The sequence below is a fragment of the Megalobrama amblycephala genome, linkage group LG9 (genome assembly GCF_018812025.1).
Source record: "Megalobrama amblycephala isolate DHTTF-2021 linkage group LG9, ASM1881202v1, whole genome shotgun sequence".
NCBI lineage: Eukaryota > Metazoa > Chordata > Actinopteri > Cypriniformes > Xenocyprididae > Megalobrama > Megalobrama amblycephala.
The window spans coordinates 28,810,962-28,838,360 of NC_063052.1; the positions used below are offsets into that span (position 1 = coordinate 28,810,962).

The 27,399-nt window shown below is 36.6% G+C and overlaps 1 protein-coding gene across 2 annotated transcripts in view; it reads left to right on the forward strand.

Moving 5' to 3' along the window:
- The window catches only part of efna3a (ephrin-A3a), a 113,754-nt gene extending 87,782 nt beyond the window's left edge, over window positions 1–25,972 (forward strand). The window contains exons 2-5 of one of the 2 annotated variants that reach the window (XM_048202538.1): window positions 9,774–10,075; window positions 17,590–17,655; window positions 18,812–18,883; window positions 24,112–25,972. In XM_048202538.1, the coding sequence (XP_048058495.1) occupies window positions 9,774–10,075; window positions 17,590–17,655; window positions 18,812–18,883; window positions 24,112–24,230 (559 nt within the window). In that variant the 3' untranslated portion in view covers window positions 24,231–25,972. The remainder of the gene's footprint in view (window positions 1–9,773; window positions 10,076–17,589; window positions 17,656–18,811; window positions 18,884–24,111) is intronic. The other variant, XM_048202539.1, reaches the window with a different exon arrangement.
- The last annotated feature ends 1,427 nt before the right edge of the window (window positions 25,973–27,399 follow it).

Below are 27,399 nucleotides of genomic sequence, written 5' to 3' on the forward strand. Positions count from 1 at the left end.
CTCTTTGAACAGACACAAGTGGGTCTACTGTAATTTGTCTGCCAAATAAAGCTCTTGGAGAGCGACGAGTGTATGTGTCTGAATGCGCTACTGTAAGAGCTCAGCTGGGGATGAGACATCTCTCAAGCATCAATAATTTAGAAACTTATAAATGTTTGATACAATTGATTAGCATGTAATTGTTCTCATAATGACATCTCTAGTCTACAAGAATTGGTATTATATTGATTTGTGCGTGCATTAGGCGCTTGAAAATGTTTTGCTTGTTAATTGATTTTTTTTCCCCTGTTGATCATAGAAATCAACACTTAGCATAAGATGTTTTACATCCCATTTCAAAATAAATACAAGATACAAAATCAGCTGGATATGAATCTAATTAAAATGCAGTCTTCGAGAAAACAGATCTTTTCAATCTAGACGAGGAAAAAAAGTGGAGATGTGTATTTCCATCCATGACCTCTATGAAAAGCTCTGCGGCTGTTTCTTTAGAATGAATCGCGTTGAGATCAGAAGCCTGAGCTGTCGTCCACACAAACAAACATGAAAGGTCACATACTCTCATACACTTTCAGTCTGTTGAGTGGGTGATGGTAGTATCCGGAACTATACTTATTCACTTATTAGTTGAGTGGCCAATATGAGCACTAGCATGAGCCTTTATTTCGGTTTTCTATAGCCTGGTCTTCTGAATAATGTGTGAATAATGTGCAGTTTAGATGAAGTGGCCACAGATGTTCTTTAGTCCTTATTATTAATGTTGAAGGATTCAATGTTAGAATGAAATGTCCTTCTTTAACCTGACAATGTTCTGGGCTGATCATCTGAATGGTTGGTTGTCCTCACAAATAGGATGTATTGCCATTATTTATTTGTTTGTTTGTTTGTTTTATTTACATCTTTTTGCAGATGTCAAGAAGTTTTTCCTTTTGGGCAACAAGTCTTAATTCTGAAAATTAACATTTCAGAGGGCAAAACTTCTATATTATTTACATATTTGCATGGTGCATAATGTATCATAAACAAAATAAACATGAATCAGTCTCAAGCGGAATGCCTCAAGGCATCTTTTCACTGTATGTGTGCAAAAACATATATTCGAACAGGGACATTTCTCAGAGATAAATCAATATAGTCTTGTTGTTGTTGTTGTTGTTTTCCTAAAAAAAAGTAATTATAATAATCATAATAATAAAGATTGTTACTATTTATAATATATTATGATAGCTTTGAAACTGATGTTTTAAACATTTGATTGTGACCGACATTTTTTTTTTACCATTAATTGTTTATTATTACTATTATTATTAATGCAAAGTTGTTTTGTGATTTAAATGAGCATAAATGTATTTTCATCTTTATTTAGTGCTTTGTCTAACTTTTTAGCTTGAAATGTTATCCAGTTCTCAATTGAGAGTGAATCACTATTTAAAACATTTAGTAATTGTACAAACAATACATTAAATAAAACTACCTGTGAACATCAATATGTTTCTGTTATGTTCCTGTTATGGCATTGTTGAGTGCTGTTCTTTAGAAGCCATTAAAGGTGCCCTAGAATTAAATATTGAATTTACCGTGGCATAGTTGAATAACAAGAGTTCAGTACATGGAAAAGACATACACTGAGTTTCAAACTCCATTGTTTCCTCCTTCTTATATAAATCTCATTTGTTTAAAAGACCTCCGAAGAACAGGCGAATCTCAACATAACACCCAAATGGCAGATGGAGCGATAATAACTGACATGATCCATGATAACATGATATTTTTAGTGATATTTGTGAATTGTCTTTCTAAATGTTTCGTTAGCATGTTGCTAATGTACTGTTAAATGTGGTTAAAGTTACCATCGTTTATTACTGTATTCACGGAGACAAGAGAGCAGTCGCTATTTTCATTATTAAACACTTGCAGTCTGTATAATGCATAATTATACAGTGCATTCTTTATAAATCTCTCCAACAGTGTGTAATGTTAGCTTTAGCCACGCAGCACAGCCTCAAACTCATTCAGAATCAAATGTAATACATCCAAATAAATACTATACTTACATGATCCGATGTATGCAAACAGCATGCATGACGAACATCTTGTAAAGATCCATTTTGAGGGTTATGTTAGCTGTGTAAACTGTGTTTATGCTGTTCAAGGCAAGCGCGAGCTCAGGGGGCGGGGGAGCACGAGAATTAAAGGGGCCGCAACCTATATATCGGTGCATAGTTAATGATGCCCCAAAATAGGCAGTTAAAAAATGAATTTAAAAAAATCTATGGGGTATTTTGAGCTGAAACTTCACAGACACATTCAGGGGACACCTTAGACTTATATTACATCTTTTAAAAATAAGTTCTAGGGCACCTTTAATTGGTAGACCTGATACTAAAGATATGATTTAATAGCAAAGTGTAAATACTGGTGAAAAATATCAGTTAAACCAATGATCAGAGCATAATTGCTCAGAATTACTATTAATTCCTCCATTTTGTCTATACTCAACTACTGAGGATGATCACATGAGCACTTCTGCTCTCCCATTGGTTGTTGCAGTGTTGGCAGTAACGCATTACAAGTAATGCAACTTATGTAATCAGATTACTTTTTTTAAGTAACTATTAAAGTAACATTACTTTTAAATTCACAACAAAATATCTGAGTTACTTTTTCAATAAGTAACACAAGTTAGTTAGTTTGTTACTTGTACTTTGCTAATTCGTTTCACTTTTGGTGTGCCAAAAACAAGCAAGCCTAGCCCAGGTGATAAAAATTAATGCAAAAGTAAAGTAACACAGAAAATAACTAAGTAATGCAATTAGTTACTTCTAAGGGAGTAATACAATATTGTAACATGTTACAATTAAACGTAACTTTCCCAACACTGCTTATTTGCATATAGTTAAACAATGCTCAACTCTGCTCAACCACATTGAATTGGCAATGTCTGCTGTCACTCAAATTATCAGCCCTCATTGAAAATGAATGACTTATGGGCACTTTGTTGCTGTAAATTGCTGTAAGTGTGAATGCTGATACTTAGAATTGCGGTTAAAATCCAATTTCGACAGTATGTGTGGCTTTATACCCAAAGCGTTTTAGCAGAAAGATGCTGGTTCTCAGGTTTCTATTACCACTGAAGATGTGTCTTTTTTGGATTCTTTAGATTATGTACGGTAGATTTTGAGAATCTTCCTGTCTCTCTCTGTATCTCACTGTCTCTCTCATGCTCTCTCTCTATCCACCCATGTGAATCATTCACGGATTGCCCCCGGGAGTGAATTTTCTGTGTTATAGCTTTAACCTTTTACAGGGAATCCATCACAGTAATAGCCAGCCAAGACTGCGTCAGATACCATTTTTGCAATGTTTAAAGCTCAGAAGCAAACTGTGCACAGAGCTGCAGTTGTGTGATAAAAACATATAATGATGTGTGAAGCCTGGCGTGGACTAAACGAAATAGTTTGGGATGCATGTTACTGAATTTTATAGAGCTGGAATATCGTTAGCTTGGGATGCATGTTATCAAGTTTTATAGAGCTGAAAGATTGTTAGATGTAGTGAATGCATTTGAAGGCATGGCAAGGTGTTAATCATTCAGCTGTATGAAGTATGTATGTAATTGGTAGTTGTATAGCATTTAATAGTATGTGTTACTTGTTTGTCAGGCAAGTGTACTGCAGTGTAATTTAGCTGACATAGACAGCAGAGTAATAAATATCAACAGTGGCACAGCTGTTAGCAGAAAACTACTTTAACTTGTTAGCCTTAGCTTTTGAAAAAAATCCCAAGAAATGTCAATGCTCAACCTAAAACAGATACAGTTCATGAAGCCTTTCCACTAAAAGCATAAGTTTGGTCTAAAGCCACATGCCTGACCATGTTATATTTCAAATCTGAAGATGACAAGTCTAAAACTCTGAGTTTTATTAAATGTTTTTCAAGATCATGTCATGTGATTTTATTTTGAGAAGACTCTTAAAGTCTAACTGATGTTTATTGCCATTTTCTAAGCATCCATTCAGTGTATTGTCTCTATTGTTTTGTGGTGCAAACTGCCCCATTCAGTTTCAATCTCCCCTGCACACATTCACGCCTCTCCGGACGGGTTATGGCTCTAATTATTCTTTTATTTTGTCTTCATTATAATTACTGATGGCTTTCTATTCCAGATTTAATCCCTAATTTCTTTGATCAAACTTCTCACTTCACCTTCTTTGAAACTGTATCAATTGCCCTTCTTGAAAAAAAACAATTTCAGTGAGCTTTACCATTCAGAATTATTCATAAAAATAACTTATTTGCTCAGCTAGGTGGTAGGTGCATCGTAGGGCTAGCTAGCATGTTAGCTTAGCACACCACCAAAACACGACAATTTATACGATTAAAACCATGTTTTTGCTCCAAACTTACTTTATATCACAAGTCGAGTGTTTTACATAACCTTCTGTGATCTTATGTGGCTTTGGATCAGAAAATCAGACAGATTATATTATTTTACAGTATTCTGCACAGTGATAAAAGCTATGTTGATTAGCATTGCATTATAAATATAAACTGTTATTATAAAAATAGCCAACCTGGCATGAAGAACACAGATAAACAATATATTGATTGTCTTATAAAAGTGTCTATCTGCATGTTATAGCAATTTCTGGAAGCCTCTGGTATTTCCTAGAATGTCACATAATATGCTTGTTCATCACTAGTGCCATTCAGGCTGCCAATATGAATTGAAAACACCAGAGTATCCAGTGCTCATAATGCTTAGATCTGCAAATTTTGGGGGGAAAAATTAAATAAATATTACTCCTCTGTATAGAAATTAGACATAAACATGCAGAATCCATCAATATTTCTCCAAATGTGCATGCATTTGAACTAAAGCCCTGAGGGATGTTGTTTTGTCAAGCGTTTTCATGATGATCATACAGGAGTGTTTATCTCAATGAATGTGGCTGACGCTCATATTTCAATCAAAAGTTTTTCACATTAATAACTCCTGACACATATTAACAAATTACGGTCACTATAGGATTTTGAGAGTAAAACAGAGGTAAAAAAAAAATTGAAGCTTGAGTCTTAAATCTTTTTAATGATGTATAGTTTGTCAAGGTAATTACATTACATCTAACGGTATCTATGAGCTAATTTAAACAATGAATGCTTCAGTGCGTCTGTCTCCTCGTGAAGGTTATCAGGTTAAACCATGATGCTAATGCAGATTACACAGTTCCGAGTTCAGCCAACAATATTTTTTTATATTCGTCCAAGTAATTTTTTTGTCATTTTAAGGCTACGTCCACACGAAGCCGGAGCTTACCCTATCCAATCTTTTTTTTTCCTCTTCTCAAGAAATATCTGCGTCCACACGAAACCACTGAAATGACTCAAAACGATGTAGTATACATGCCAGACCAGTATGTGGCGCTGTGATTCTGCAACAGAGATAAAACAGCGAATAAGTCTTGGATCATGCGCATAAACCTTGCGCGCTGTATATAAACTATAGTAATGCATAGAAATAACACTTTATTTTGGCTCAGTAGCTTCTGCAGCACGAACACAAGCATCTAGAGTCTGCTATTGTTGTTGATGTTGCTGTTTTGTGCTGTTAGCGGCGTCTGACTAGGGTCGACACGTGGGGCGATGACATCATCGTTTCACAAAATATACAGATAGGCTGTCCACACGAAAACGCAAAGACGGCGTTTTCAGATGGGACCCGGTTTCACCTTCCGAAAACTCCCGGATCCGTGTGGACGAAACGCCTATCCGATGCAAAATTTGTGCGTATTCACAAAAACGCGTCTTCGTGTGGACGGGGCCTAATTCTGTCATTTTCTTTTCAGTAAAAAGACAAAAGTCTGCCAAAGATTTTATTTTTATTTTATTTTATTGTTTTGTTTTGAAAATGAATATAGGTAAACAATGACAAACCAGATGGTGAAGGAATAGCTCAATAAAAGAAAAGTAAAATTATTTTAAAAAGGATAAGTAAGGGCCATCAATAAAAATGTAAGAAATCCACAATAAGTTAAAAAAAAAAGAAAAGAAAAAAAAAGCCATACCACTGGAATATATCTGTAATGTGTCTCGATGGATAAACTATGTAAACTGAAGATTTTCTTTAGCAGTTAGTGTGGAGACTTTGGCCCTGAAGCGTTTTATGCTGACGGCTGTTTATTGTATCCTCAGACAATTATTAGCTGGATACGTTGCTTCTATCTATCACTTTTATTCCTCATCTACCAGCTTTCTCTCTCTCTCCCTCCCTTCCGCTTTGCCTTCTAACTAACAAGGTTTTCCTGCCCACTGAAAAGAGAATGATGATGAGACAGCAGAATGGGAAAGTGAGAAAAGAGAGGAAGAGGGAAAACCATTACTCCGTTTTCACACTTCAATACATGTGCACATCCCTGGGGAGTGCTCCATCTCTCTCTCTCTCTCTCTCTCTCTCTCTCTCTCTCGTCTGTGGGTGTCATGGGGCAGACATATAGTTGCATAACACTTCACCTATAGAACATGTACACTGAAGAACATAAACACACACTGATGTGGGACACAATGCTACTGTAGCATATTGTTCTTGATCAGGAACACATACACATTAGGTTATTTTTGTTGTAGGGACTGCAGAATCACACACACACACACATTTCAAGGGATAGTTCACACAAAAGTTTAAATTCTGTCATCTACTCAAACCTCATGTCATTCCAAACCTGTGTCTTTTTCTTCCATGCAACAAAAGAAATTTTGAGGAATTGTGCTGGTCGCTCTTCATGTAATTACAGGAAACTGAAGCTGTCAATGGATGCAAAAGTAATATAAAAGTGATATGATAGCTTTGTGTGAGGAACAGACTGAGATTTAAGTTATTCTCTTGAAATCTTTCTCTTGATGTCTTTCTTAGCACTCTTGTAAGTGTTCATGTGAGTTTTAAGAGAAGTAGTGACTCTAATTCATTCTTTTCAATGAATTGGTTTGTGAAATCTCACTCAGCACTTCGGGCACAGCTGTTAACATCTCACTGGACTGAGTCATATGGACCATTTTTATGATTGTTTTAGATGTCTTTTTGAAAGCTTCAGCCCCACAGAAAACCTATACAGGTTTTGAAAGTCATATAGGTTTGGAATGTGACATGAAAGCAAGTAAATAATTACATTTATGCCTGTTCTATTTCTTTAACCTCTTTCAATCTAAATGGGGAAGTGCTATACACACTTATTGTATAAAGTAAATTATACACATTTCGATTTTTATATTTTTATTATATGAATCAATTTATATGTATCTTTAAATGTACCGCACATAAATGTCCATATTACCTGACATAAATCCGATATACAGGTGTCCTTGACAAATCACACTTGTTTCTGTAACAGTTCTAGACTCTGGAAATGGCAGAGTTGAGGGAAATGCCCAACATTTGTAGCCAGTCAGAGAACTACTCAATCAGAAACACACTTTGCCTTTTATATGTCTGAGTTTGATGGCTTGTCTTTAGAGAGTGGAGTTTTAGAGAGAGGTCTAATTCAGTGAGCTGAAATTGCACGTTTAACTCAGGTCAGATTTAGCTACCTTATGTTTTTTCCTCGAAGTATAGCTATACTACCAGTCAAAAGTGTGAGCACACCTACTTTTATTCTTTATTATGACCTTAGACTGATAATAAAGTCATCAATACTATGAAATAACAAATTAAGGAATTAAAGGATTAGTCCACTTTCAAATAAAATTTTCCTGATAATTTACTAATTTACTCGCCCCCAAGTCATCCAAGATGTTCATGTCTTTCTTTCTTCAGTCGAAAAGAAATTAAGGTTTTTGATGAAAACATTCCAGGATTATTCTCCTTATAGTGGACTTCAATGGGCACCAAACGGTTGAAGGTCAAAATTACAGTTTGAGTCTAGCTTCAAAGGGCTTTAAACGATACCAGACGAGGAATAAGGGTCTTATCTAGCGAAACGATTGGTCATTTTCGAAAAAAATACAACTGTATATGCTTTATAAACACAAATGATTGCCTTGCATGTGCTTCCGCCAAAACCGCATTTTTGTAGTCTTCAAAAAGCTTACGCTGTATGACCTACGCCTTCCCTATTCTACTTATGGAAAAAACAGAAATGGCGCTGCATTCGTTTTGTAAGTAGAATAGGAAAGGCGTAGGACATAAAGCGCAAGCTTTTTGAAGAATAAAGAAGTGTGGTTTTGGTGGATCATTTGTGTTTATAAAGCATATACATTTACATTTTTTTTTTCGAAAATGGCTGATTGTTTCGCTAGATAAGACCCTTATTCCTCATCTGGTATCGTTTAAAACCCTTTGAAGCTGCTCTGAAACTGTAATTTTGACCTTCAACCATTTGGAGGCCATTGAAGTCCACTATAAGGAGAATAATCCTGGAATGTTTTCATCAAAAACCTTGATTTCTTTTCGACTGAAGAAAGTAAATTATCAGGAACAATTTTTTTGAAAGTGAACTAATCCTTTAAAGAGTGATCAAAAATGTTCAGCAAATCAAAGTTTGATTGTATTTGAGCTGCTTCTTTGTCTAAAATTCAGCTCTGCACACGATGAACATTCAGTCAGTTAACTTCATGAGATGGATTTTATTATGTTTATTGAGCTATATTCCTCATGGGAGCAATTGGCTGGTGCTCACAATGTGACATTTTAGATTTTACTCTCCTTTTGGGGAGGATTTGGTCTCTGCATCGTAGGCAAAACCTGAGCAACACACACACACACACACACACACACACTTCAACATCATCATCTTCAGCAGTGTCAAGTACATCAGCGTCCCAATTCTGCGCCTCTCTGTACCCATCTCATTCTTTGTTTTCCTGCACTCTCATTTCATCTTTCCTCACTCTTTCATCTTCTCCCTTTATCTTTCTCTCTTCTTCTCCTTGCCTGCTCTCTCTCCCTAAATATAGCAGCTTTGAAGCATCCCTCCCCAAAACACACTGCATGACAAAAATCTTTCATTCAGTCTGCGTGTGTGTGTGAGCGAGAGAGAGAGAGAAAGCCCTAATCAAGGATGTGATTGCCATCTGTTGTGTATTGATAAAAGGCTAAGAAAGACACTGATTAAAAAAGAGGGGAAAAAAGCTGTAGAAAAAAAGAAAGAAAACTACAGAAACTGCGAGTAAAGGAGGAGGAACGGAGCTACAAAGAGGATACGTGAATAATGCGCATTTTAGAAAGCAAAAAAAAAAAACAGAAAGTGTGTAAAAAAAGAAAAAGGAAGTGTGAAGAAAGACACTGAAACCGAGGAGAAAGGGGTTAGCGGAAGAGGAACGGAGAAGGAGTGGGTGACATTTCTGATCCTCGTTTTGTAATTGAATAATAATCTCCTGCGGGACCTGACCTAGAAGCGCGCAAGTGTGTGTATTAGCATGCTTTTTTCTGTGTGAGCTTGTGCGGGACAAAGAGAGTCAAATGAGGAGGGCCGCTGTGAAATGAAACACTGCCCCCTGTTGTTTGATCAGGGCCTCGCACACATTAAGCATGAAAAATTATCCGATTTAATGTGCTGTGGCAGAGCATTGAAACATAACTGCTTTTTCATTCAAGCAGGACTTACACATTTTAGAAAGGTCAATGAGATAAATCTTGTTCTTCTCTTCCTTTTTTCTATCTGCCCATAAGAAAATCCAAAGTATGTATGATTGATGACATTCAAATAGCAAAAACACTGTAATCATATAATAATGTTTTGGTCTTTCTCTCTTTTTTTGTCCTTCCTCTCTCTTTGTTTCAGCTTGCGGAGAGAAGGCTACACCGTACAAGTCAGCGTTAATGACTACCTGGACATCTACTGTCCACACTACAACCAGAGCCAGCGAGGGGCGCTAGAGCGCGGCGTGGCCGAGCAGTACGTTCTCTACATGGTCAGTTACCGAGGCTACCGCACCTGCGACCCACAGATGGGCTTCAAACGCTGGGAGTGCAACCGGCCGCACGCCCCCCATGCACCAATTAAGTTCTCTGAGAAATTCCAGCGTTACAGCGCCTTCTCACTAGGCTATGAATTCAACGTGGGTCATGAGTACTACTATATATGTGAGTATTTGATGTAATCGTAAAAATTCGCTAGGTTTTATTTACAGAGCTTCATCAGTTACAAGCCTAAAATTTAAATGTGCACTTATTTATGTTTTATTAATTAAAAAAAAAAATAGTAGTTTTTAATAATATTTTTTTTTAAATCATAGTGAGATGAGTTATAAAAATAAAAGCTGTTTTATTTTACATGGAACATGGGGGCTGGTATGTTCACATAACCAGATCACAAGACCATCTAAAAAATGTCTCTGAAAGTGAATCTTTAAATACTAATTAAGCTCATTGGATAGTATTGGTACAAATGTTTCCATCCGAATAAAAAATGTAATTTATGCAAATAAGTGAAATATTGAAATATAAACCATTTGCAGCATTTCCATTCCATATCTTCAAGAGAAAAAAAAAAGTTACTTTTGGCGAAATTGGCCCAAAATAGAAATGTAAATGGAAGTCTGAGCCAATGTGGAAGCCACTTTTATTAAATATAATAAAGCATGCTTTGAAGAATACAATTTTTGTTAGCAATCTGCTGCAGATGCTTTATGTATGGAAGCTTGTTTCTGCCACTGAATAAAAAATAAAAAAGGTAATTGCGACTTTTTATCTCACAATTCTGACTTTTTTTCTCAGAATTGCATGATATAAACTCGCAATTGCAAGTTATAAAAACAGAGTTGTTATATAAAAAATTGCAAGTTATAAAGTCAAAATTGCTTGATATAAACTCTCAAATCTGACTTTTTTCCTCAGAATTGTTTATATTAGGGATGTCCCGATCACGTTTTTTTGCCCTTGAGTCCGAGTCCGAGTCATTTGATTTTGAGTATCTACCGATACCGAGTCCCGATCCGATACTTCTATAATACATGAAAAAGAATAAAGAAGAGCGGAAAAAAAAACAGATCCAGGAACAGTGCTTTTCAGGTTTTTCAGGAATCTAACAATCGTTTTCACGTACAGAAAATGGATAAAGTAATCAAATATAAAATATCACTGCATATTATCTTTACTGTATAAAATAAATAAAGATTAATCATTATTGAAGTTACAAAAACTATTCAGTCAAGAGCAGTGAGTGATTTCTTTGTTATTTGTTGTTTGATTTAACATTAAAAACAGGCAGCAGGAATAGTTTTTTTTTCCCTAGAAGACATGCACGATCCAGTACATATACTGTAACACATGCGCTGTCTTTCTCGACTAATATACGTTCACTTAAGACATAACCGACTATGTTTGCTAGGATACTCGCTAAGACGGGCATGTTGACATAATTTTTGTATGAATTTGTCCGCTGAAGCGCAAGACTTGAAAGAGAACTCAGTATTTGCGCGCTGACTGAAATAAGCGTGTGCGCGCTTCGGATGAGCGCATACACAAATCTTCTCACAGCGCGTGCGAGTTCTCTTTCGCGTCTTGTTCTTGAAGGTTTAAATCAGCAAGGCTTAAATGAGTTAGTTTAAACACAGACAGCAACGTGTGCTGTTCAGGTCTCACCTGCGCTCGCGCGCTATCAACACCCGGGTGATGACGGCGTAAATGACTGGACATTAGAGCATACGGCACTCGCAGTTAACAGTTTACAAAGAGTGACTGTTTTGTCCACGCTTTCTGATTATCGTTGTTGTAACGTTTTGCGCATCCATCGCCTGAAACATACGTTATCTGAACTCTGTCTGTCTGTTTTCCACGTTGCTATTTTAAACAAACCACATTAACCAATAGATGCGTCGTCATTCGAGATGGACCGCGGTGCAAGTGCGTACCTAACCGTAAGTGGAGAACCGTAGGGTCGATTTTTTACTGAGAACCGTTGCACCCCTAATACATATAGACCAATTTGGTGTTTGCAAACAGCGATGACGTTTTTTATGGGCGGAGCCTACCTGGTTGCACAAAATGACAGTTGAGCAGTAGCAGTCTATGGAAGCCACGAAATAAAAGAATAAAAAAAAGTTAATTTCGAGTTTATATCTCACAATTCTGACTTTTATTTCTCGCAAACCTGAGTTTATATCTCACATTTCTTACAAAGAAAAACAGAATTGTGAGATATGCTCGTTATCCTGTAACTCGTTATACTCGTTTTCTGAATTGCAATTTATCCCGCAATTCTGACTTTTTTCCCCTCAGAATTGTGAAATAAACTCACAATTGCTTGTTATAATGGCCGAACTGGGAGTCATAAACACGCAAATGCAAGAAAAAAAGTCAGAATTGTGAAATAAAAATTTTATAGACTATGTTTAAAAGTTATCTATGTAAAATGTTATAGGTTTAAATATTATTTCATGCTGTAACTGCTATGTATGTATGTACTCTGAACTGCATATGTGAATATTGTAATAATATGTAGACTTACTGTTTACATCAAATTCCTGCTTTAATAGTAGACTAATCATTGCAGGTGTCATCAGTGCAGTCTGTGAAACGTCTCCATTTAGCTTCAAAGGACGTTTTCATCGATGGTTTTCTTTAAAAAATGAAGACTATATTTTTTTGCATTCCGATTCCAACATCCAGAGGCTCAACAAAACGTTTTTCTCTTATTCTGTGGATTTTGCACATTTTCCTCCAATTGCTACCGCTATTTTTCTGCAACCACTATGCGCGCGCAGCTGCAAGTGACGTAATTGTGACGTCTGCTCTAAAGAGGTCTATATATCCGAGTCCTGATCGGGAGGTAACGTCCGATTCCGATCGAGTCTGAAACCACGTGATCGGGCCCGATTTCCGATCACGTGATCGGATCTGGACATCCCTAGTTTATATCTCTCAATTCTGACTTTATAACACACAATTGCGAGATATAAACTCGCAATTCTGACTTTTTTTCTCAGAATTGTTTATATCTCGCAATTCTGACTTTTTAAAATGCAGTTGTGAGTTATAAAATCAGAATTGTGAGATATAAACTCGCAAATCTGACAAAAAAAAAGTATTTTTTTCCCCTTAGAATTGGACTGTATAGTTTATATCCCGCTTGCAATTGTGAGGGTTTATTCCTCAATTCTAAAATTTTAAGAAAAGTCAGAATTGTGAAATGTAAACTCACAATTGTGAGGAAAAAAAAGTCAGAATTGTTAGATAAAAAGTCACAATTACCTTTTTTATTTAGTGGTGGAAACAAGCTTCCATATTTATGTATTGATGTCAAAGCCCAGAAAAAAATCCAAAAGGTGCTACTTGCCAATCTGAGTGAATTATTCAGTAACAAGTCAAACAAGTCAAATTTTTGTTTTTGACATCAATCCAGGAAACTCAGTAAATGCTTTTCAGCCATAGTTTAGCATTATCATCTTACTAAATAAAAATGTAAGTCTTTACATCTCAAGCGAGTGTATACTTTTATGTGCACATTCTGGAAATTAGTATTTGTAATCTAATATTTGCATAGGAATATGTAGATGGAAAGCTAATGGCACGTTGCCACAGAAAATGCTTCAGACTTGTTCCTCAGTTTATGAAAACAAGCTTACAATGGAAGTATCTGGGGCAAACGTTGCACAATTATAAGTGGATTTCTGTCAACAAACTCAGGTGCAAGTCGAAATGACTTTCTGTGGTTATTGACAACATGCCACAGAGGCTGTCCATAGAACTTTTATTTAACATAATAATCCTTAAAAGTGTTCTTTTGCGGGTGAGTTCCAGGTTGCAGTAGGCATACTTTATCTAAACTCCACTGACAGAGAAGGTTATTACACAGGGAAAGGCATACTGGGGAGCAGATGGAGGTTTAATGCTTTGTTCAAGGGGACATTGTTTGCAGAAGTGCCTTGGCAGGATCCTCCTTTTCATAGAGTGGCGATTGTACCGCTGAGCCAATCATGGCCCTTCCTGTCATGGAGTTTTTTGAGTTGGGAATAAAAGAAGGGAGAACTTTCTGCGTGAGCACCATTATGTGCAGGGTTGCAGATAAGTCATACAGATGCGGTTAACAAGAGAAACTTGTTAAGAAAACAATTTGCAACCCCAGTGATCGTCTTTGAAGGGCTTTATTGCTATGAAGCAGTAGTTTGAAAAAAAGGCGGCAAGTTATTTCAAACACAACTATGTTTCATTCATTTTTCCAAATCACAACTGAGAATAAAAGAAAGCTTCTAAGGACAAGCTCTAATGCATCTCTCCCAGCAGTCCATTTGCTTTCAAAACTGCCTTGTTGGTGAAATGGTGACAGCTTTGCCATGCGAAGGAGCTTGTTATTGGGATACGGACGTTACGGGAGGCCACCAGTCATCAGTCTTTCTGGCATTTGGGTCAGTCACTACCAATTAGAGCGCACCCATTTTTGATTGAAAACTTTTTCAAGCATGCTATAAGCCGAGTGTTAATAGAGCATTGCTAATGATGATTTTCTGATGCATGTCTCACCTAATGCTAATAGTCGTCTTCATTAGTAAGGTCTGTAGGCAGGTTATTAGCGGTAGTATGACAACCATTGGTATTGAAAAATGGTATCACACTCAGACATTTCTATGATAATGTGGCCCATATGTTTATCAACCTGAAAACAAGAAACGTTATCTTTGTCTTAGCTCAGGGGAGTTCATTTGGGGCCAGTTCATCAATCACAGATGGTATCTGCAGCTTGTGGAAATGGATAATTTAATAAACGTACACTGTATCTGTTTTGATCGGTGTTATTTATTTAGTGTTTGTTTTATCTCAGCAGAAGGAGCTTTGCTTTAGATACCTAAAAATGGTCATAACACTTGCTTTGCTCTTTTGAAATAAAGCACTCTCAGCAGGTTGCTGCTCATTTAAGTTCATTATGTGAAGAAGTTAGTTATTCTGTGATCATTTACATATGGAAGACATGAACGTACAGTAGCAAAAACAACCTTTTTAACTTATGCAATTTTGGAGAGGCTAGCAATAGCAAGCTAGTTAGCCAGAGCAGAGTCTGCAAAGTGTCACGAGATGAGAGACAGGGTTAAAGGGTTAGTTTACCCAAAAATGAAAATTACCCCATGATTTACTCACCCTCAAGCCATCCTAGGTGTATCTGACTTTCTTCTTTCAGATGAATACAATCTCGGTTGTATTAAATAATGTACTGGCTCTTCCAAGCTTTATAATGGCAGTAAATAGAGAATGAGATTTTGAAGCCTAAAAAAGTGCAACCATCCATCATAAAAGATATCCACATGGCTCTGGGGGATTAATAAAGGCCTTAATTTGTGTAAGAAAAATATCCATATTTAAACATTTAAAAGCTAAAGTAACTAGCTTCCGACAGACGGCCGTACGCATCTATTTATGGCGAAAGAGTGAACTCTGACCCGACGCATGATGTAATGACGAACGCAGAAACGCAGAGGAGAGAGCAAAACAAACCACCAGTCACGAATTAGAAGTCTAAAATGAGAATCTTTAAAGAGAAATGTCGGAGGATTTCGATATAAGAGAAGAAGAGCTTGAGTTTGTTGCTCAGCAAAATTTGTTAGATAAGCAAGAACAATCGAAGCCTTACGCTACTCCTACATCACATCAGGGGCTACTCTTTTGCCATAAGTTGACTTGCGTATGGCCGTCTGCTGAAAGCTAAGTTATTTTAGTTTTTAAAGTTTTAAATATGGATATTTTTCTCACACAAATGCATTGATTCGCTTCAGTAGGCCTTTATTAACCCCCCGGAGCCGTGTGGATATCTTTTATGATGGATGGTTACACTTTTTTGGGCTTCAAAATCTCATCCTCTATTAACTGCCATAGTACGTCCACTTCCACTCTATAAGCCCTATTCGGACGGGATTAGTTTTACGTGGGGAGGTGGAGTAAAGTAATTTTACCTCAGGATGTCTGTAATATTAATTGGCCAATTCGCACGAGACAAGACATCTCAGTAAAACTAGCAGAAGTGGGAGGGGTAACTCGATTTACGCACCGCCGTCACCTCCCTGTCGTCATGTGGGTATACGTTGCTTCCTGATACAATGTGCGAAAACACATATAATCTAAATATATAAACTATAAATAACAGTTAGGTCCGATTTATTAATTAAATTCTGATTGGATTATGATGGTAATAGGCACTTAGCTAAAGATAAAATTAGTTTTGTGCCTCTGACAAGTGCTTTGATCTTCTTTTTGCTCTGAATGGTATGTTTGCCACAGACTTGTCCCACCACCTACAACACAAATGAATGTTTCTTCAAGTGCTTCCATGCTTGAAAAATGCGCAGAAAATTACTTTTAAACAGGAAATGACAGAATTTTACCGTACATATTTACAGCGGGTCTATTCGAACTGGATTAATATTACCTGAGGTAATTTTTCCGGACCTTTTTACAGATGGTAAAAGTCTCCGTTATCTTTACTGACATTGTCCGGACGGGACTAAAATCACTGAGAAGCTCTGGTAATAATTACTTTACCCCCACCTCCCCATGTAAAACTAATCCCGTCCGAATAGGGCTATTGACTTCCACAGAAGATATATGTACATTTTTTAATATTTAGACCACTTCTATTATTCATTGCTATCAGGATGTGAAGAGAGTTTCAACCAGTATAACAAAAAGTGTTTATAAAAAAATTGCTTACCCTACCTTTAATGGTCAGAGTAAGGATGGAAAATGGTAATGAGAAACTAAATTACAGCGATTTTTGATGCGAGAAATTTACTATAAGTGGTAATTTATTATAAGTGGACTTTAAAGAAGAGGATTTGGGTAACGGGTTAAAATTAGTATGAATATGTGAGAAATGGTGTAGTAACATACTGTTGTTGTTTTGTGTGTGTGTGTGTGTGTGTGTGTGTGTGTGTGTGTGTGTGTGTTGGTTTGTGTGTGTGTGTGTGTGTGTGAAATGCAGTGGTAAATGTTTAAATCTGTTGTGTTTTACTTTGTTGGTACATTCACATATTTACATTTATTTATTTAGCATACACTTTTATCCAAAGTGTCACATGTCACATGACCTGTCACATTTCAGTATAGCAGTTTATCGTATAGATACTGTGCGAAGTATGCTGATTTTTAGTATGCATAGAATGCTAGTTTGACCTGGTGCTACATTTGTTACTTTCTATACTATAATCTTTACTAACTATGTATAAAACATTATAGAATCCCACAATGCAATGTGCTTGACAGTCAATTTCCATGTGATTAATGAACTGAAAATAATGCTGATTTTTAACATCTATGTTTTGACTCATTATTTGATTGGACTGATAAACATCCATAAGTTTTTACAAAATAAATAATAAAGCAAAAATTTCATTTATTTCCAAAATGATAACAAGACTCCATTCACATGTTGCATGAAGAGGTCATGTGACTGCAACATAGAATACTAATATTTTAAATGCATATTATTGCATAATAATGCTTTCTATTTTACTGTTTCACATATAATTTAAAAAGTAGTAAGCGGCTTTCTGTCTATACTGCATACTGTTCATTAAATAGTAAGCTACATTCTGAACCTAGAAGTGATTTCAGTGCATGTCATTGTCCAGTAGGTGGCAGTAGGTTAATGTTTGTGCTGTCATGTGTTGCAGCTACACCAATCCATCACCACGGACACAGCTGTTTAAGACTGCGGGTGTTTGTCTGCTGTTCTACAGGTGAGCATCATCATCACACACACACACACACACACACAAAAACAAAACAGCACGTAAACCGCAAGAGGAGGTCACGATGGTGGTTTTAATGTGTGTTTGTGTGTGAGCTAACTATTTTCAGAACTTAATGCTCAAACACGTTCTGTGGCCTCTTTGATCAGAGCCATGTGTGGAGAGGTCCTCTCATCCCCTGCTCTCTCTTTCAGTTTCTCTTGTCATCCTTTTGCTCTTTCTTTCTTTGATAGCATAGCTCATGCAGCTCTTGAACACAAGTTTAACCCCCTGCTGCATTAATCACTAATATTTCTCAGTTAGATATGTGTGTGTATTTGTTGAAATGGATTTGTGTTTGCATATACTGGAATTGTCTAAAAAAGTTTGAGCAAGTGACGTGTATAAGCGGCAATAGAAATTAAATTTTAAAATGTAAACTCTATATTAAATTAATAAATAGATTATTGCCAATTTTTAAGACCATATATTGATAAATTACAGTGAATAAAAGTCTTAATTCTCCTTATATGAGTTTCACAAATATTTATTTATGCATACTAATACAAGCACATGAATAAATTAAGTATGTTTTTGACATATAATAGGTCTTTGTACCATCAAAACATCCTAGTTTCATAGTATAAAATGTCCTCCATATTATAAACAAAGCATTTATTTTAGGGCTGCAACTAATGGTTATTTTGATAATTGATTTGTTGGCCGATTATTTCTTTGATTAATCGATTAAATGGATAAAAAGACCTTTTTTTTTATTTATTTTTTTTTTATTGACAAAATCACTGTTCCACATCCTGCAAAAATGCTATCCTTCAAACAAACGAATGATATTAAAATATATATATATAGTGAATATATCTATATCTATGCTATATGCAAAAGAGCTATAAAGCAAAAAGACAGTTTAAATCCCTACTTTAAAAATGAAGATAGTAATAAAGATAATAAAGAAAAACACAAACTCAGTGTTGACAGATAAGAGGAATGTTCTGCAGGAACACACACATTCTCTAGTCTGGAATTTAAAGTCCAACAACAGATATTTCAGCAAAATTTTTGCTCTGAATTTTTATTTTCTCCCTCTCTAATGCTCAGATGTTTGGAGCCACTTTATACACTGAGATCATGTTTTTCTTTGCTGCAGTCTCTAATGCAGATGACGACTCAAACCAGAGTCCACCTGACTACACTGTCAGACCCAAACTGCATGACATCGGTGAGTGAACACACACACACACACACAGAGCCTGTAAACACATCGGCTTTATAAAAGTAAGTAACGCACAAATGTTCATCTGTTCTCACAAATATAGCTATTTCCCATTTAATCTGCCTCATGAGCATCTGAAATTCCTCATAAAATTCTGGATGACCATAACGTCCACTGACCAAGCGATTTCCAAAAACAAACAAATGAATGCATTTATTCATTCTCTCTATTTTTCCTCTCTCACCCTCACTTAACTACTGGTTTTATTCTGAGAAATCGAGCTGTGAATGTGCAGTGAGACGCATTATGACTGCACATCTGAAATGAATGTCCAGCGAATACTCAGAAACCCAAGTTCACATCAGGATCACAGTAAGGATCATCCAGACACACCGCAGGATGCACAGCTTGGCTCAACGCCCACATGCCCTTGCTAAAGCACATAACAAAACAAATAGCTGGCACTCTACACCACCGTAGGCATCTAAAAGCACTCTAGCAGTAGGACATCTCTCTCTCTCTCTCTCTGTGTGTGTGTTTTATATGTGTGTGTGGGCACATGTGTGTTAATGCACATGCCATTAAAATAGAAACGGATTCTTGTATCTATTAATGACACATCATACACCATATGAACCAAATGACCCTCTGTTTGTACGCAGATCCTCCTACTTCTAAAGCTGTCAACATGTTGTTAGTGTTCCCAAACCATATCTAATAAAAAACACATTGCTGATTATAGGAAAAAAAAATCTTATGTGTTGCAGTCTTGAGCAGTAAGTTTTACTTTGTTTCCAGTCAACAGCTCCATAATACCATGATTTGTGCTGACGCTGCATTAAAACATTCATTCTGCTTAAGTTCTGTGCGTATGACACATTTTGTAGTGTGTTCAAGTCAGGGATTATACTCGATGAAACAGATATGAAAAGATAGTGTTACGGATGTCAAAAAAGCAATGCATATTCACTATTCTGAAAAGACTTCCAAAGAGACCTGATGTTTCTTATTTCAGCTTGCCAGGTCACACTGATAGGCTGTTGAAATAAGAGTTTTTTTCTTTTTTCTTTTTTTCTTATCACTTATGTATGTACATTTGGGTATTATATTATCTTATGTTGTTAAATTAAAGGGGACCTATTATGCAAAGTTCATTTTTACGTGGTGTTTGAACACTGATGTGTGTCCACAGTGTGTGTAGACACAACCACCTTGTAATGATAAAAATCCACCTACTCCTTTTTTTTTATAATCCCCATAAATCAGAAGCAGTGTCTAAAAATACGCTGTTTAAGATTTCCCTCTACTGTCACGTCACAGCTGGGGCAAGCCCCGTCCATTAGCATAGATCCCGTCCCTGAGTGAACCGCACATAGTCCGCCATGTTTATATCCTCACTATAGCACCTATTGATGTCTGTCTGTGCCGCATAAACATTACAAATATTCTGTTTTTGGATGTACCAATGAGTCTCCATAGGGTCCTGGCATCTGAGGACACAGTGGGTGAATTTCATTTATGAAGGAAAAGTGGTAGAGTGAAAGAGATTAGGGAAAGTCTTATATGTTTGTGCAAATGATTTTATGCCAAACTGCTTCACAAACAAGGGTCAGTTCAATGCACAAATCCAGTTCAATGCACTGGATTTGCACAAAAGTTGATTTTGAAAGATGGGTCGATACCAACATCCTACTACAGTTTCTACATGAGCACCTGTACAATAATTTATAGATGATCAAGATGGAACATGGTAATCGATAAGCTGAATAAAGTTAAAGGTGCAAAAGAGGATCTTTTCGTCGACTGAGAAACCAAAGACTGTTAAGTTTTTGAAATGAGCGCATGCGTAAGAACAACCCCCCTCCTTCACAGCTCATTTCGAGGGAACGCCTCCCAAAACTCGTGCACGAGTATTGGAACACGAGTGTTTACCACCGGCATTCGCTGTGCCGTGTTAGTGGATTCATTATGTCGGACTCACCGCAGGTAAATCATAATCTGCAGTTGTTACTCCTGTCTCCTGACAAAAACATTGCATGCGGCGCCTGTGGAGTGTGGAAAGTTACTGGAGCACGCAGCCGGGCTCGTCTCTCACAAGGAACGTCACGGCAGTGATTGACAAGCCAGAGGGCCAATCGTTTACGCGATGATCGCGTAAACGATTGGCTGATGTTTTTAAGGCCCTACCTCGTGCACAGATGATGTATATTAATATTATTCCTTGCAGTGCACCTAATAAATAGTCTTTTATCAGTTAGTAAAGACAGTTTCTAGTAATATTGCAAAAATGTATAAAACAAAACATCCTCTTTTGCACCTTTAACTGCACAACAACTAACATCATAACATCAATTCATCAACTAACCATTCAGAAAAGGTCCTGTTACATTCTAAAATCTGTCTGACTCCGGTTCAAACATAAGGCTTAACACCACTATTGACGATTTCTGATATTTTGGCTGCATGAGATTCTCCAGTTTTGTTGTTGCCAGAGTATCTGAAGTACAAGCTGTAAAGGCTCCGTCTTCTGAAAATGGGGCGGGGAGCAGCAGGTATACACACAAAAACAGCGTGTTTTTGCTCACACCCAAATAGGAGCAAACTGGACATGCTATATTAAAGGTCCCGTTTTTCGTGGTTTTTTTGAAGCTTTGATTGTGTTTATAGTGTGCAATATAACATGTGTTCAAGTTTCGCGTGTAAAAAAAACACAGTATTTTTCACATAATTTACTTATCTGTATACCGCTGTTTCCACTGTCATAAAAACGGGCTGATGACTTCCTTGTTCTATGAAGTCCCTCCTTCAGAAATACGTAACGAGTTCTGATTGTGCCAGCGGTTCCTGTGTTGTGATTCGACAGCAGCTTCTGCTCCATCTTTCAAGAATAATCTTTGTGCGAATCCGGCATTAAACTGATTGAGATTGAGGAAGCTGTCCTCAGCAAAATGTGCTGCACATAGTTTTACATGTGGATTATAATTTTCGGGAACCGAGTTAAACATAAATTGTAACCATTGAAGGCCAAGCAAAGGTGATTGGACTGCGGGATGAAAATAACAGCGTTTCGACGACATGGCGACAAACACACTCTACAAACGCAACTCTTGCTCTTCTCCGTGGGAGCGCAACAAGACCACGCCCCTTTTTTTGTGTATTCCTGTGGGCGGAGGTTAGTCAAAAAACTGTTTTAATGACGTCATTAAAGAAGGAAGTAGAGGGATGTAGTCCAAAAACAACAACATTACACACTAACTAAAGTTTGAAACATGGGATCACGAAGAACGGGACCTTTAAATGATCTGTGGGGTATTTTGAGCTGAAAATTCACAGACACATTCTGGGGACACCAGAGACTTAAATTATTTTAAGTATTTTAAATGCAAGTGATCGCACCGGCACCTCCATGTTAGCTGTCATGCGGTAAGCGTGCTACTATTCAGGTTTCACACTCTACACAAACACTTGAATTGCCGACATTTTTCTAGGTTAACTTTAAAGCGAACGTCCATGTAAAGTTGCTACTACTTACACGTTTGAGATGATAAGCCATATTTGAGGTTGATGAATGATAGGGGAGCATTTGGATGTCCAGCTATTAATGATCTGTTCGTCATAGACTGCGTGATTTTGCCACTTCCTGTGGATTTTTTTTTTTTTTTTTCTGCGACTAAGTGAGTAATAAAATTTTGGTCGACTAAGCCATCTTCTTGTCGACTAACAGTTAGTCGACTATTAGGGGGAAGCTCTAGTATTTTGAACTTCTTTTTACCCCTAAGCAAAGAACAATTTATTTTGCAATATTACAATTTTTCACATGAAATTCACTGCTTGGATATAGCAATTTTTGGATATAGAACTTTTTTCATTTATTTATTTTTTATTTTTTTTTTTTTTTTACTTTTGCACATTAAACAATTCTGGTACGGTGTTGGATCAGCACTTGTCCAACGTCAAATCTGGGACTTTAAGCAAAACCATTTGAGAACCACTAGGGTATAAGACTATTTTTGTTTGACATGAATGTTGTTCCAGGCCCAACTGAAGATGCTGATCCAGGAACACATCCTACTTTGTCACACAAAGAAGAGCAAAGCAGAACTAGTTCAGTTGGATTTTTACCTACGTGCATCAACAATAACAAATTCCAGACATTTCCATGATGTGTTGACACCGCTCCGCTGATATGGCCATTGAGCTTGTGTCTTTGTTCACTCACATCTGCTATCACAGCAGCGGGTTTAACCTCTAACTGCCTGAGCGTCCTTTATCAACATACAACGTAGCTGCTGCTGATAAGAAATGTCACATATTCTTTGTTTTTTTCTTTCTGATATCCTTCCCATTCTTCTCTCTATATATCTTCTGATTTAATAGATAAAATTTCTCTCCTACTTTCTGCTGCCTTCATTTCTCCATGCAGGTTTGATTCCAGCCTACAGTGATGTTCCAATCTCATTCCCTCTCTCTCTCTGTTTTCAATAATTTCCTACCCCTCTCTTGAATACCCTGCTTATAAGAGAAATAAAGAGCTAAAGTTAGCATTACTCAGTGAGAGATTGACAGTTAACTGATAGATTTTTTTTTTAATCTGAATGATATCACAAAAATTTTGGACATTTTGTGATGATGTCATGTATATTTCTATAGTCTTATCAAACAGGATGGAATTTTGGGCATCCAGCTTAGCTAATACTCACATTTCAATTGGAGAATAGATCTGGAATCGGTTTCCACCTCACTGTAAAACATAAAAAATCATATTATTACTGATAAAATCTCATTATATACTGTACTGTTCAGAAGTTTGGTACAGTACTGTACAGTAAGTTTTTATTTTTAATGTTTAATAGCCATTACAAGCCATATGCTGACTGATTTCTTATTATTATGTTGAAAACAGTTGCTGCTTAATATTTTTGTAAAAACCGTGATGCTTTTTTCCTGGATTTAATAGAAAGTTCAAAAGAACAGCATTTATTTGAAATAGAAATCTTTTGTAACATTTTTAATGTCTTTACTGTTATTTTTAATCAATTTATTGTGTCCTTGCTGAATAAAAGCATTAATTTATTTGAAAAATGATATGTATATTTTTTTAAATGCTATACTCTGAGGCAGTGTAAATAGTTTTGTAGGCTTTTTATCAGTATAAAAAGTCTTTACCTGCTCACTAACCTTTCTTTCTTTCTTTCTTTCTTTCTTTCTTTCTTTCTTTCTTTCTTTCCTCTCAGATGAGTTTAACCCTGAGATCCCTAAACTGGAGAAGAGCGTCAGCGGTAGCAGTCCGTCTGGAGACCGACTGTTAATCACTGTGGCGACGCTTCTCCTCGCTGCTCTCCTTGTGTCTTAGCAACCTGACATTTCTGAGCCAGCAGTTCCGAGCGCTCCGAAAAAAAAGATCGCCTTTCATTCAACCTGTGCGGGAGATTATCCAGTCAGATTAACCAATAGTTGAGCCCTAAACACTGGAGCTAATTGTAGATCTACCGCACCCAAATAGTGGCCTTTGTCTCCACAATTTTGGACCTTAGGAATAAGGATGACGTGCATCAATTTCAGAATTTGCCTTTGTGATGGAACGTCCACTCTCCTCAAACATACTCGCGGAGGAAAACGAATCTGGTTAGACAGTGAGGTCTCTCTACCTCTAGCTACGTCCGTTCTCATCCCTAATGAACCTATCCAGACCGGGGCAAATCTTGAGATGGACATTTTAAGATTGACATGAACTCAAATGGATATGACAAGCGTCATAGTGGTCAGTGGATCTCAGCTGAGAGACTCGAGGAGCGCTGGAGACCTTTGATCCCGTCTTAACATTCTGTCACAACCCATACCTGTGTGACTGCAATATGTGTCAGTCATTGATAGTGCTGCAGCAGAGATCAATAAAACTCATTTGCCAGTCACTAAGTTCAGGTGTTAGGCTTATGAATCGATCACAGAAAGGCACGGCTCCTGTTTCTGCTAGTTGCCGAGCTGGAGACTCGTCTGTGAGCTGTAATGGGAACGCTTTCCATCTAGTTTCCTAGTTCCACTGCTGAACTTGGAAACTAGAGGCACATTATCGGTCAGAGACCATCACTTTTGTACAGTGTGTGACTGAAAAAGTTTGGTCATCATAGCAGCGCACATATTGAAAGAGAATCGAGATGGATCGAACTAACGGTAGATGGATAGATAAACTTTTATTTCCTATAGTATGTACGTGTCATCATGGAAAGGTACTGGACTGGCCAGCGCCACTGATTAGCATAGTGGCCATTTTTGTAAGAGTGGTCAAGTCGTAAACTGCAATTCGCTGTTTTATATCGAAGAATTGCGACGCAGATTTAGTTTTTACCGTATGATACATATTTAACTGCTCTTTGAGTATATTACTTTATATACTTAATTTATTGAGTTATTTATTGATCATTTGATCCTTTTTTTGAAACTTTGTGAGTTTTGTCTGCTTTCTTGAGGGATCCTTCCTCGTCTTTGCTAATGCCAAATTATTTTGTTTATTTACTTTTATTTCTGTTCATGTGCCAGCAAATTGAGTCTTAGTTACAGAATTACATCTCTAACGCATCTCATTCATTGCACTCAGTTGAAATAGGTACATTATCTCCCTAAGGAGAGTCATTATTACAGGACAGTGTGAGATTGTTGTAGTCTATATTGGTGGGTGGGGCTGGGAGGGCGATTAGGGAGGGGCTTCTTGAAAGGGCGTGGCTTCAGTGCAGTAATGGAATGAGCTTAATGAATAAATCATTCTTCGGAATGCTGCAGACAATGTCAAGAGTGAATGTATGTAAATGTGTCTGCGTATGTGTCTTATGAGTGTGCACTTTACAGGGGGTTGCGTGATAGTGTGCGCATTTTGGCATTTTCATATGCATTTAGATACACATTTGTAGGTTTTAAATACTCAAGCTTGTGTGAGAGTTTTGGCTGGTGGGAATGAGACAGGTGAGAACGAAAGCATTTATCATTGTTGACAACAACAGTACCAATCGTGTTTACCGTAGAAAGATTACAAACATGTAAATGAATCATGAATGACAATTACCAGAATGATACTTAATTAATAAACCATTCTTATTTTAACACTCTCACTGTTATTTTTATTGTCTGCAGGTTGCCTTCAGAGCATCGTAATCGGCATGACGTGATTCTCAGAATGTTTTGCGTAAATGAGTTTGCTCAGACTCATCCTTGTATCAGTGCACTTTTTTCCCCAAGGAGCACAAAAACTTTAGGGGTCCAATAAAAATGTACTGATTCATGTGTTAAAGGGATGCAAGGAGACATTTACAAGTAAAATTATTTAATTTATTAGAATACTAAAAGTATGGGGCAGCCCAGACAAAAACTACAAGAGTTTAAAAAAAAAAAAAATGTTATGCAAAATGCCGGGACTTTTAATCATAAACAAGACTGAAATACACTGGCACTGTATACATTGTTAAAAAAAAGAAAAAATCAAAGTTGTAAATAAAGGTTAATGGAGTCGTTTTTACAAGTAAATAAAATACAAGTAAAATTGCTGTCTTTGTACTTAAAAATGTCATGTTCCATTCAATGTGTTACTTGCCATTTCTTTGTAATTGTGAAATTTACTAGCCATTTTTGAGTGAAAATTGATTCTACACCAATTTCTTTAATGTATGTATTTTTACAGTACTTGTCAAAGGTTTGGAAACATTGGGGGGGGGTTATGTTTTTGAAAGAATTCTCTTATGCTCACCAAGGCTTTATTTAATCAAAAATACAGTAATATACAGTAATAATGTGAAAATATTGTAATATTAATTAAAGAACTTTTTCAATAATGTTTTCTATTTGATTATATTTTCAAATGTAATATTCCTCCATTCCTCATTACTCCAGTCTTCAGTGCCACATGATCCTTCAGAAATCATTCTAATATGCTATCTTCTGCTCAGGTAACATTTCTTATTATTATTATTTATAATCTTGAAAACCTTCAAGATTCTTTGATGAATAAAAAGTTAAAAGAACAGCATTTATTTGCATTTCTTACATTTATTTATTAAACTTATTAAAGTCTTCATTTCATAAAAATTTTGTACATTATAAATGTCTTGACTGTCACTTTTGATCAATTTAATGCATCCTTGATGAATAAAGAATCAATTTCTCTCTCTCTTTTTTAATCTTAACACAAATATTTGAATGGTATCATTGTTTCTACAAAAATGTTAAACAGCAAAAATGGTTATTTTAAATTGTAATTATAGTTCACAATATTAGTGTTTTTACTGTATTTTTGATTAAATAAACGCAGCCTCGGTGAGTATAAAAGACTTAAAAAAAATTGTAATGTTTTCAAATTGGAAAAAGGAGGAACAGGATGAGCACTGCCAGAGCCCCACAAAATGACCTCCAGCAGGCCACTGGTGTGAATGTCTCTGACCAAACAATCAGAAACAGACTTCATGAGGGTGGCCTGAGGGCCCGACGTCCTCTAGTGGGCCCTGTGCTTACTGCCCGTAGAGCTCGATTGGCATTTG